At 44.5% G+C, this 13,074-nt stretch overlaps 1 protein-coding gene across 1 annotated transcript in view; it reads right to left on the bottom strand.

Annotated features, from left to right (window-relative positions):
* The window catches only part of LOC129333764 (opsin-5-like), a 95,839-nt gene extending 84,247 nt beyond the window's left edge, over positions 1-11,592 (bottom strand). Inside the window, exons 1-2 of the mRNA XM_054985641.1 lie at positions 11,472-11,592; positions 6,154-6,359 (exon numbers count right to left, since the gene is read on the bottom strand). Of these exons, the coding sequence (XP_054841616.1) occupies positions 6,154-6,359; positions 11,472-11,592 (327 nt within the window). The remainder of the gene's footprint in view (positions 1-6,153; positions 6,360-11,471) is intronic.
* Between the last annotated feature and the right edge of the window lie 1,482 nt (positions 11,593-13,074).

Here is a 13,074-nt window from a genome sequence, read left to right as displayed (position 1 = left end):
CCTGACCCTGGAAAGGACCTTGTGCATGAGCGGGAAGGGCGGGAAGGCATAAAAGAGCCCTGGGGACCAGGGTATCTGGAAGGCATCCCCTAGGGAGTGAGGGCCAATTCCGGCCCGGGAGCAGAACAGCGGGGCCTGCTTGTTGTGGGCCGTGGCGAAGAGGTCGATGAGTGGTGTACCCCACGTGCGAAAGACTTGGTGGAGGTAAGCCCTGTTGAGGGACCACTCGTGTTGAGGCAGAAACACCCTGCTCAGCATGTCTGCTGCGGTGTTGAGCTCCCCGGCAATGTGAATGGCCCTGGGAAGGACGTTGTTGACCACGGCCCATTTCCAGAGAGTCGTTGCTTCCCTTGAGCGAGACCGTTCCTCCCTGCTTGTTGAGGTAATAGCAGGCTGTGGTACTGTCCGACAGGACCTGAACCCTCCTGTTCCGAATGACATCTGCAAAAGAAACAAGGGAGTAACGGATCACTCTAAGCTCTAAGAGGTTAATGTGCATGTTCGCTTCAGTTGGGGACCAGATGCCTTGGGCTGAGAGCTGCCCACAGCGCCCTCCCCATCCCAAGTTGGAGGCATCAGTAAAGACGGTGACCTCTGCCAGGAAAGGGCCACAAGGACAACCTTTGGACAAGTTCTCAGGGACAGTCCACCAGGCCAAGGAACGCTGGACCACCCTGGGGATGGAGAACTTCTGATGCTGGCCCATAGTGAGGGGGTTGTACCTCCGGATGAACCAGTTTTGCAGAGGCCTCATATGCAGGCGTGCGAAAAAAACCACCCCTGTGGAGGAGGCCATAAGGCCTAGCAGTGTTTGAATTAGGAGGGCAGTTTGAAAATGGTTGTGCAAGAAGTGCCGGGCTAGGGAGGAAACCGGGGGTAAGTAGGCCCTGCCCCGTGGCGAGTCGAAATGGACCCCTATAAATCTAATGGCTGTGCCCGGAGTTAAGATAGACTTATCCCCATTAACCACCAAGCCCAACCTCGCTAGCACAGATAAGGTGAGGGCAATATGGTCCCGAACAGAGTCAGCTGAGGGTCCCACCAGGAGCCAGTCATCCAGGTAAGGGTAGATAAAGCATCCCCTGGACCGTAGATACGCCACCACGGTGGCCATGCACTTCGTGAAAACCCTGGGTGCAGAGGCCAGCCCAAAAGGCAACACCATATATTCATATACAGAATCCCCATAGACAAACCGCAGATACTTTCTGTGGCCCTCAAAGATGGAGATGTGGAAGTAGGCGTCTTTCAAGTCTAGAATGGCTAGCCAGACGCCTGCTTCCAAGAGCTCTATGACCCTTGTCAGGGTCAGCATTCGAAATTTCTCAACTTTCAAATAACTGTTGAGGCCCCTAAGGTCCAAAATGGGCCGGGACCCCCCCATCCTACTTATCTACGAGAAAGTATCTCGAGTAGAATCCCCAAGGGGAAGTAGCGACATTGACCACCCGGACAGCACCTTTGTTCACCAACTCCATAACATTATTGTGTAAAACAACATTCCAACATGGAGAACAACGGGGAGGGAGAGAAAGGGGAGGTGCATCAGAAAATAATTTGTAACCATGGGCCACAATAGACAGGAACCAAGTGTCATAGGTAACAAGCTGCCAACAGGGCAAAAAAGGCCGAAGCCTGTCCAAGAACTGGGCAGTAGCGAGAGTGTCCTTGGAGGCCAACTGGGGAGCGTCCAGGCTTAGTCAGAAGACAGAAGGCTTCTGCATGGAGGTCAGTGGTTTAGGCGAGGGGGGCTGCTGCCTCCCCTTGGACCGGCCGGAGCGCCTGGAAGAATGACGCTGCTGGGCTGAGTAGGATCGTTGGCCATAGGACTGGCCCGAGAAGAATCGCTCTTGACGCTGCTGGTAAGGCTGATAAGGGGTCTGGTAGGATCGGAACCAACCGTAACGATACCTCGGACCCGACGGCTGTGCTGAAGGAGCAACTCCCAGGGACTTGGCCATTTGCTGGTTTTTCTTCATCAGAGAGAGGGACTCATCCGTTTTTTCTGAGAAAAGCTGGGGCCCCTCAAACGGGAAATCCTCCACCTTCGCCTTCTTCTCTGGTGGCAGGGCCGTGGACCGGAGCCAGGCCTGTCAACGCAAGACCACCGAAGTCGCCATCGCTCGCGCTGCAGAGTCGGCGGCGTCCTTGCCCGCTGTCATCTGTTGCTTTGACAGCTTCATAGCCTCAGCCTGGAGGGCCTTAACCAGGTGGCGACGATCCTCCGGGAGGTCGGAGAGGTAAGAGGACAGCCGTTTCCATAGAAAGAGGTTGTAGGATCCCATTATAGCTTGGAAATTTGCTATACGGAATCCCAAGGACGCGGACGAGTAGAGCTTCCTGCCCATGCCATCCAGCTTCCTGCCTTCCCGGTCTGCCGGAGCCGAAGAGGAACCGTATCGGAACCGAGCCTGACCTTCCTCCGCCACGATGGAAGAGGGCTTAGGGTGAGAGAAAAGGTATGGGCAGTCATCCTGTTTCAGGCGATAGTACCTTTCGACCTTCTTTGCCGTTGGTGGCAGTGATGCTGGTGTCTGCCAGAGCACAAGAGCATTATCGACAAAGTCCTCCACAGGAGGGAACGCCACCGAAGCGGGGGACCCGGAATACAACGCCTCCAGCAGCTTGCTCTTAGGCTTGGAGGTCGTGGAGGCAACATCTATCTCCAGTGCAGTGGCCATCCTGACCATCTGTTCGGCGAACATTCTGTAGTCGTCATTTGGGGACGACGAACGGAGCTCACCCACGGTGTCATCAGGGGAAGGGTCAAAAGCCACATCTGAGGAGTAATCGGACGGGGAAGCCAGGCCCTCTTCATCCTCGGAATCCGAAAACTCCGCCGGGGTCTGCGTCGGAACCGAAGCCGGGCGTCCGGCCGGAGCCGATGGACAAGTCCCAGGAACCGAGGGATGGAGTTGCACTCTAGCCGCAGGAGGAGCAGGCACAGGTTGCACGAGCGGTTGAGCCGGAACGGAAGACGGCGGAACCGAAGGGTGTTGCAGGAAGGGCACGGACTGCTGGAACCAGGCCACAAAATCCTGCCAGGAGGTCATGTTTCCTATCCCCGGGACAGGCTGCCAAGGAGGTAGAGGAGCGGACAGCGGAGCAGGCCAGTGGTATGGCGCCGGAACCGATGAGGTAGACTGCATCGGAACGGAGGCCTCTGAAGGCGCCGGGGCGGATGGCAGGGAACGCTCAAACAACTGATACGGTTCCGGGAAAGGTGGGAATGGCACGTAATCCTCCGATGCTGTTGGAGGAGGCATACAAGGAGGTGACGGGGTATGAAGACTCACCACATCGTCATCAATCAGGACCAGTCTGGGTGGCATACCGGGCTGCACAGTCGGAGCCGGGGATGGCGCACGGCTCTTAGTTTTCGACTTGGCCTTGGCCTTTTTTGGCGGGGGCTCCGAAGAAGCCTCTGTGGCCGAAGCTTTAGACGAGGGCTTCGATGACGTCTTCGACAAGGAACGCTTCTTAGCCTTCCGGCTAGAAGGGCGATCCATGGAACTGGAGCCAGATCGGCCCTCCGGAACGGGTTGCCCCGTCGGTTCCGAGGGGAGTGGCTCTGGCGATTTTCGAGACGGTGCTGGCGAAGGGGCGGTGGAGCGGGGCCTATCTCCCGATGAACCCGATGGCTTGGGAGGGAGAAGGTTGGCATCCCACAAGAAGACACGGAGTCTGGCCTTCTGATTGCTCCTTGCTTTCGGGGTGAAAGACATACACACCGCACAACGCTCCACAACGTGCCCTTCGCCCAGGCAGATGAGACAAAGCTCATGGCCATCCGAGTGGGTCATCTTCGTGCTGCACTTCAGACACTTTTTAAATAAAGCTGTCTGAGACATTTTGAACGGTATTTCCCGACAGATGGACACAGGAAAATACCGAACAGCACAGGAAAACGACGAATAAACTCCAAAGAGACGCTGAGAGCCAAATAACGCTAGACACGAAGAACCTTTTCGACGGTGGCGAAAAAGGAACTGAGGAAATGCTGGGGACGTTCGGATATATATACATTCAAAATTGGCGGGAACACCGGCGTGCATGCGTGGTGGATCCGAACGTCCCCTTCACATCTCTAAAAGCTAGAAAAATCTTTTCTTCGGCTGGCCTGCGCCTGCGCAGTCCCAATGTGGGGCTGCACAGAAGGACGACGACGATCTGTCAGTTTTCTTCAGGGTAAATTCTAGCACTGTTCTGAATTGCCTCAAAATGTGCTTGTATTCACTTATAGGGTATGAGTTTGAAATGAGAAGGAGATTGCTACTACTCTGAACTCTGTACATTACTTAGAAATCGAGTGCACAACAGCGACTGCTTTGTATTCTGCTCTGGCTCAGAGATTTCAACCATGCATTTACCAAATGAAGGCATCTACGATGCCATAATTTTGTAAATTTCAGTACTAAGTCACTCTTATGAATAAGGCAGAATCAAGACTCCTGTGAATGAATGTCTAGGAAAACTTAAAAAGTGTTCCCCTAAAGGCTTCTCTGTGTTGCCTTTCTTCATGTTAAATTTGTGACCATTAGTTTGTCCTATATACATGGTATGTATATTTGTAGATTTTAAAGTGACTATCCTAAAAGTGAATTTCAGAAACAAGACAAAGCAAGATCCAGAGGAGTTAGCCGTGTTAGTCTGTAGTAGCAAAATCAAAAAGAGTCCAGTAGCACCTTTAAGACTAACCAATTTTATTATAGCATAAGCTTTCGAGAATCAAGTTCTCTTCATCAGATGCCTGATCAGGCATCTGATGAAGAGAACTTGATTCTCGAAAGCTTATGCTATAATAAAATTGATAAGACAAAGCAAGAGATCACTGAAATAGCATTATAACCACTGGCCAACTCCCACCTTTTTCTAGGTTTGGCCCAGCCCAGGGGGTGTTGTTAGGAATCCCCATGGATGCCCAGGTTGCCCTAAATTTGTGGGAAGCCCCTCCCTAAATCCCCCATGCCCCGCCTCCATAGATGGTAGCAATGGAAGCGCCTCTGTGATGTCATTGGCTCCTCCCTATGATGTCACTGGACCCCAGTTCTTTTAAGGACCTGGCATAACAATGTCTATGGATGAACCCAACCCCCCCCCCCCCGGGGAAATTGGAAAGTATATGCCCCAGCATGAATTATATAACAGCATATTTGCCAAAAAAAGAGAAGCTGTGGTTTTACAAACATTTCTATTGCTCAAGTCAAATTGGACTGATTTCAGTGAACATCCTGTACTTTTTTGCAGCCCAGTAGTAAACAGAATTGCCACCAAAAGCATGTATTGTTGAAGTCCAACTCCTCTTCTATTTTTTAAAATGATGTTAAATACTTTATAATTTAAAACATTGCTAATTACAATGGCCTATTGAAGAAGCAGCATATCTTGAGATGTGAGTAGCTCTGGTTGGGTTAACTGGGCTGAAATATTAATGAATTTTCATTTCAGATTTCTAGTACAAAGCAGTTGTAGGCAACTCAAGTCAATACAAAATGCAGAGTTAGTTCTGATTGTTTTAGCTTAGTTTTGTTTCTCTATTATATCAAGGAAAAGAAATGGACCTTGTTTTATGGGTTTAGGGAATGGTCCTGAGAGACTGATGCTGCAGGAGTCATCTGAGTGAAGCCTTATTATTGACAAGCAAGTCAGGAGAAGTCCCTTCAGCGAAAGGAATGTTAGGTCTGAAGCAGGTTGTGACAGTTTTAGCTGCAATCAAAAAAACATTTTCTTGGGAGTAAGCCCTATAGAACAACATTGGATTTACTTCCAAGTAGCCCTGCTTCTACTGTTTTTGGAAACTAATTGACATTAAGATTATGTTTATACTGGAGCTGGGGCTCCTTCTTGTAACACAAGCCACTTAGATAAAGAAACAATGACATTGTCTAAACAGACATAGGAACAATTCTGTCACAATTCACGACTCACAATGGAAGGATTCTTGATGGAATCTGAAAAGTATGTTTCTAAGCAACATGCAGCTCAGCCATCTTGTATAGTGACATGTACTCTAACTATGGTGTTAGTGTGAATTTGCACCAGATCAGGGAGGTCAAAGGAGGAGAGATCAGCAACATTATGGCTGTTCTGTGCCATACATTGTCCAACAATTATATTCCCTGGCTTCATTACTCACCAGTAGTAAGTCCTTACCTGACAAGTCCATATTGATGTTATAAGAAATCCATCATCTCTGAACACATTGAAGATTTCAATGATGCCCCGGGAATAACCAAAGATAGAGATACTGGCATCGGATATCGCCAAGTTAAATGTTAGGTAATCTGTGGGCTGCAAGATAGTTCTCTGCTTATATAACACAAAAATCACAATGCTGTTTCCAAACCAAGACATCCAACCTGGAAAAGAAAATGAAATGGTATAAACAAAGTTGTACACAGTAATGACAAACCAAGCAAGATGCTTTTGCAGTAGAAATATGGGGTTGGATCCCAATTACTGAAGCAAGGTGAAGCTCATGCAATGAGGCTGTCCTGCTTCCCTCCTGCTGCTACAGCTTATTGAACCTCTCCAAATTTTGATCCTTGGGAAGGGGGAGTTAAAAGACCTTCATGGACAGAATGGAGGTGAAGTGGCATATACAGTGGACAGGAACAATCAGCATAATTGCCACTGGCTCCACAGTGGCTCTCCCATTGGTCAGTATTTCTGTTCACGATTAGCATACTGTCCTGTACCAGCAATACCTAGATCCTCTTGAAGTATGACTGTTGACAGAGTTTTACAAAGAACTATGTATAAATGATGACCATGTTATTTCCCAAATGTATAAACTTTTATTGAAATTTGATATGGAAGAAGAATGTGTTAAAGATTGTATGATAAAATGGGCTAAAATTTTGGGGTATAATATACAAATGGATCAGTGGGAGAATATGTGGGTAAAGAGACTCAAATTTACTTGGAGTTCCACAAAGAAATTCTTTATAAAACTATGAATTAGTGGTATATGTCTCCAGATAAATTAGCTAAAGTGGCCAAAGGTATCTCAAATAAATGTTGGAAATGTGAACAACATGAAGGGACATTTTATCACTTCTGAGAAAGCAAAAAAAATTTGGTAACAAATCCATATGATAATACAGAATATTTTAAAGATTAATATACAACTGAAATTAGAAGCTTTGGGACTGATGGACAAACAGTTGGAAAATAATTGTGGCACCTTATTTTTATATATGACAACAGCAACAAGGCTTTTATATGCACAAAACTGGAAAAGTACCGTACTGCCTTCAATGGATAACTGGATTGTGAAAACGATGGAGTTAGCTGAGATGGTTAAACTTACAGCTTTGATTAGAGATAAAACATTGTCTACATTTATAATGAATTGGAAATCCCTTATTGACTTCCTTCATGAAACAGAAAAAAGGAACCGATGATTTGTCGATTTGACTTATAAGAGGATATATTTGGGATATATAGAAAAGGTTAAGTTTATGTATTAATAAGACTACAAGTATATTGTTTGTAATGATGTTATATAACAACAACAACAACAACAACAATAATAATAATACAATATCTGGTTGATACTTAGGTCTCCGGCGGAAAACTATATCAGCTTAGCAAGGCCAATCAATAATGACATGTGACCTCTGCTTATTGTTGATTGTGTTTTGGATAATTCGAATAACAACAACAACAACAACAACAACTGGCAGAAACTTGTATCAGCTCAGCAAGGCCAATCAGTGATAACATGTGATCTTTATTTATTATTGATTGTGTTGCATGTTATTTGAATAATAATAATAATAATAATATCATCTAATCCGCTCTCCCTGCAAACAGGCTCAGAGTGGAATACAACATATATAAAATACATAAACATGTTAATTTAAAACCAGAGTAAAATGACAATAAATGCAACAATACAATTTCTAAAAAACAGCAGCATACATATTGCACATGCCAAACAGCAATCTGTGGTGCCGGATGGCTAACTACTAGATGTTAACAGAACAGAGGATAAACCCCCCTCATGGCAGGAGGCCAGTTTTATGGCCCACGCATCTCAACCATATGCCTGGTGGAAAATCTCTGTCTTACAGGCCCAGCGGAAAGATAACAATTCCTGCTGGGCCTGGGTCTCCACAGAAAGAGAGTTCCATCAAGTGGGAGCTAGGGCCGAGAAGGCCCTGATCCTCGTTGAGGCAAGGTGGACATTTTTGGAGCCAGGGTCCACCAAGAGATGTTTGTCCATTGAATGAATTGTCCTCCAGGGAACATAGGGTGAGAGGTGATCCCGCCTCTCTCATATACATTTTCTTTTTTTTCTTTCTTCTTCCCCTTTAATGGGATTTTAATCTTTACCAACCTTATATGCATAAATAGGTGTGTTAACTAGAAAATGCATTCGTTTTCACCCTATGTGTTGTAAAATATTTTCAGCATGATATATTTTATTTATTTAATTCAATTTATATTCCACCCTCCCCACGACAGCAGGCTCAAGGCGGATTACATACAGTATAATACATTAAAATATATATACATTAAAATACAAAGAAAAACACATGAATATTAAAACAGTATAGCAGCACTTATCAAGAAAAAATCCACTACCCAATCATCTCCACAGATGTTTAACAGAGGCAGGGTGGTAGATTCATCTGGTAGGGAGAGCACCTTTTCCTCTATTCGGCCATTGGGGAGGCCTTAGCCAGCGTCAACCATATGCATGGCAGAACAACTCTGTCTTACAGGCCTGGCAAAAAGATAACAAATCCGGCCAGGCCCTGGTCTCTTTAGACAGAGCATTCCACCAGATTGGAGCCAGGACCGAAAAGGCTCTGGCTCTGGTCGACGCTAGGTGAGCCTCCCTGGGGCCAGGGATCATTAACAGCTGTTTATCACTGGATCGAAGCATCCTCCGGGGCTCATGTTTCATCATGAACACCAGTCTGATGGACAAGATGGGCATTATGGTAGAGGCAGCTGCATCTAGCAGCAATACTTCAAGAGTTAAAGATCCCTGTCTCCTTGGACTCCAGGGCAAGATTTAGAAAAAAAACTGCAGCATTACATTTAACTTGCAGATGGAGACCATCTGTTTATCAAGGGGCTTACAATGTTAGACATTTCAAGATATTAAAAAGATGCATATCCAACAATATATTTATTAATGGGGAGCTTGAATGAATTCTTTAGGAACTATTAGTAAAGGTATGTGGATCAAACTAGTCAGAATGAACTCACCCTAATGAATCTATGGCAGCTAAATTAAGCCTCCATTCTCAAAGGTAGTATATGTCCAAATACTGAATGGCAAGGACAAATGGGGTGGCCATCTGTCTCACGATGTTTTAATCCCACCCTTTCTACAAAGAATACACTGTGGCATACATTCTGTAAGACAGATAAGGTTGAGAGAGTGACTGGCTAAAGTCTTCTAGTGAGATTCAAAGTGGGGTGGAACTCAGGTCTCCCCAGTTGTAGTTTGATACTCTGACTACAGCACCGTATGCCAGAGCCATATGAACGACTACTGTTTAAACCTAATGCTAGATGGATCCAATAAAGCAATAACTATATATTCTTAAATGCTCAACCATAGCAGCTGAAGATGGATGAAGGAAAATATATCTTTCATTTTGAAAGCATGAGATGGGCTATAAAAAAGAGTAGCATGGCTTCAGCCTTCCTCCAGTCTAAGGAGCCTTCCACCAACTTCAGTAATTCTTCTGTTGGAGAATGAATCACTTAAGTTGTAGAAAGTCTCAGACTTCACTCAGTGGAGTGGTAGGACAGAGTAGGATCCATCCCACAACCCCAGTTCCCTCACATTTTGCTAGGGTATGAGGTACATAGAGACAGATGTCTTATGGAAGTTTACTAGTCTTTAGTGAACCACTTGTGGCACACAGCTCTTCTGCCTGAAGACCCCACCATCTATTTCCTGCCTTCTAAAGGTTCTTCCTGGTTACGTTCCTACAAGCTGAAGGAAATTTATATAAGAACATTTGGCCTGGGAAATCTCACAACTCATTCCCATGCTATTATTTTTGGCCAATATGGTTTGACTCCAGGCTCCATGACTTTAATGGTTCAAAATGTCCTGTGGGCAGTCATTATGCAACTATTTCACCCCTCATTGGAGATGAAGACAAGCCCTTGCCTACTACTGCTATAATGCTTAGAGGCCTTGGTAGAAGCTTTGGTATAGTTTCATTGAGCAAGTAGTTCAAGCCAGGTAAGACAGTATGTGTGGATAGTAAAAAATCCAAAATATGAGAAGCAGGCTTTTATTGGCAAGGGTCCAGTAGATACAGTGAGTTGCTTGCAAGCTTTGTTACAGTAGTAAGTACTGGCACATTCTACTAAATGATACTAAAATTAGCAGCTCTTATTGGTGTGTCTGCAGTAATTAACCTCATGCTGATAGTGGTTAGACAAAAATTCTTCTATTAAACTTGCCATTGGTTCTGTGAAATGTGCTGTGATTTTGTGGGGATATTTTATATTTTATAAATTAAAACATTTAAATACAAAATAGGCAGCCATTTGTTGATGATTTAGGTACAGGATTTTCTACTTAAGTGCAGAGCAATCGGCTAAATATAGATAGTGTAAGAAACATTGTGGTGTAGAAATGAAGGTGTCAAAACTAGGTTTGGGGGAAACCTGGCTCAGCCATGAAGCCCCTTGAGAGATTTTAGAACAGATTCACCCTCTCAATCTAATCTACCTCACAGGATTGTTGTTGAGGAGAGAATTGCATCTCCTTGGATGAAGGGTGGAATAAAAATGTGATTGATATCTGAACAGGTCCCTTTCATTAAGCTTAAATGTAATGTTCCTCACAATCCCTGTTCTCTGTGCCCCTGCTTTCAGAGGTGAGGAGGGTGACATCAAGAGGCAGGGCTTTTTCAGCAATGGCATTCTCACATATGGAATGCTTAGTGAGGCTCTTCCAGTCCCTAATGTACCCTCTTGTGGGCACCAGTCCAAAACCTAAGATGGGAATCATACTATTCACTAGACTGTTGTATACAGAAATGCAATATTAAGGGGGAACTTTTTTATAAGAGAAGGGATTGAGTGCAAGCATTTTAATTATACAATGTTAAAATTCTTTTGCTCCCACCTCCCACATTTATACTTCATAAAGCTTGCCACACAGAGCAGATGTTGTTTCTTCTCCTAGAGGCATACATTTTAATTAGCTGAATTATTTTAGCATTTAAATATATTTCAATAACCCGAGGCTAGCATATATGCTTTTTGGAGCATTAAATAAGTCAAAGAGTTATTTTGCTCTAGTTATATCTACTTTGCCAACAAATCTGCAGTTCAGTTTATCTGAAGAGCAGCTTGCATTATATGGTACCTGGTTAGTTCCAGGTACTTAATTCATAGTGCCATCCTAAGCCCAGTTACTCCCTTCTAACCCTTAGAAAGGTGTAATTCTGCTTAGGGTGTCAGTGTCAGAAACCTGTACATACCCAAAGCAAGCAGATAGAAGCCAATAACAGTCTCTCCTTGTTCTGTGAAGGGTGTTTCTCTGTTCCGAAAGGTAATGTTGTTGTTTCTCCATGGAGCCTGTGGAGACAATTGGAAAGACATTTTCAGCAGTCACTGACCCAGAATTTGCCCCTTTTCAAAATCCTAGGAGCAAGCAGGAAGAAAATGGCTCCTGCTTTCTATATTCTATGGAACTGAGCTCTGGGACTGATAAAGCAGAGGGAAATCTAAGGAGACAAGAAGATTTGCAGCTTGCTGGCTTGCTTGTATTTACTAATCCTATCTATTAATACTAGTGATCTGTGTAGGCAAAGACCTCAGGGTTTTGTCACGTCTGGCACTGCTACATGCAAACACATACTTTAGTTTTCTTGGTAAAGGTTGTGTCTTTGGCATAAAATAAATGCCAAGAAAATTTAAAGGCATTTAAATGTGAACGTTCAATTATCCCTTTCCAGAACGGATTAGCAAGTTTACATGACCATAGCACAGAAATCTTCAACCAATGGGTCAGGACTCTGGTGTGGGTTGCAGAGTCCAAGCTACTGAGTTATGAGCTCCTACAGAGCCACCAATTGGGGGGGGGATTATGTTTGAAAGAATCTGCTGTATATGTGCATGTGTTTGCACATAACAAGATGGCTCTGATGTCATGGAATTTCCAGTTACATGGGGGTTTTCTTCACAGGTTTTTCATTGGCTCTGGCCCCATACTACATTGATTTATCCTGAGTTCCACATGAATTTTTTGTCTTTAGTTTTCACATTGAGTTTTTTGGTTTCTCCCCAGGCTTTTTCCAGTTCTTTTGAGACCACTTTTATGCCAATCTTTTTCTGGATTACGAATGAAAGATCTCAGATCTTCCACAGAGGAAATAATCAATCTACAGTACAGATGGGCACAATCAGAAAAAAACCCGAACCATGCGGTTCATGGTTCGTCACGTTTCATAAACCACGAACCATGAACTTTCACAAACCTGTCCTGGTTCACGAATCATTTCATTTTGGTTTGTGAAAATGTCACTTCTGGGCCAGCAAATCACCACTTCCAGGTCAGCAGAAGGTCTGCAGGAAGTCCATCCCCTGTTGACTAGAAGATTGATTGATTGGCGCCAGGCTGTCTGCAGTGATGAACTGAAAAACGAACCAGCCTAAAGTTTGTAGCGATTCGTTAGAAATGGGATCTGACAAACCCCTGGTTCACAAACCATGAACTGGCTTGGTTCGTCACGAATTTTGGTTCATATTTCAGTTCGTGCCCATCTCTAATCTACAGACATTTAATAATTAAAATGCACCATGCTAAATTCCTCTATCATTGATAATTCTTTATTTGAATATCACAATTTACTGATGAAAGTACATATGCTCAATAATCAATAAATACAACAATAAATAGATACTTATTGGCTGTACAAAATCAATACTCACATAATCAACATCAATTTAGTATCAAGTCAATATCAATACAATGTTCACATCCAAACCAATTATTCTATTATTTACAGCAGGTCATGCTCTCTAGGGGAGTCTCTCTGCTCCCCACCTTCACTGTGCTCATGAACAACCAGCTGGAAGGTC

Source organism: Eublepharis macularius, chromosome 1 (genome assembly GCF_028583425.1).
Source record: "Eublepharis macularius isolate TG4126 chromosome 1, MPM_Emac_v1.0, whole genome shotgun sequence".
NCBI classification, from domain to species: Eukaryota; Metazoa; Chordata; class Lepidosauria; order Squamata; family Eublepharidae; genus Eublepharis; species Eublepharis macularius.
This window is presented reverse-complemented; position numbering and strand designations above follow the sequence as displayed.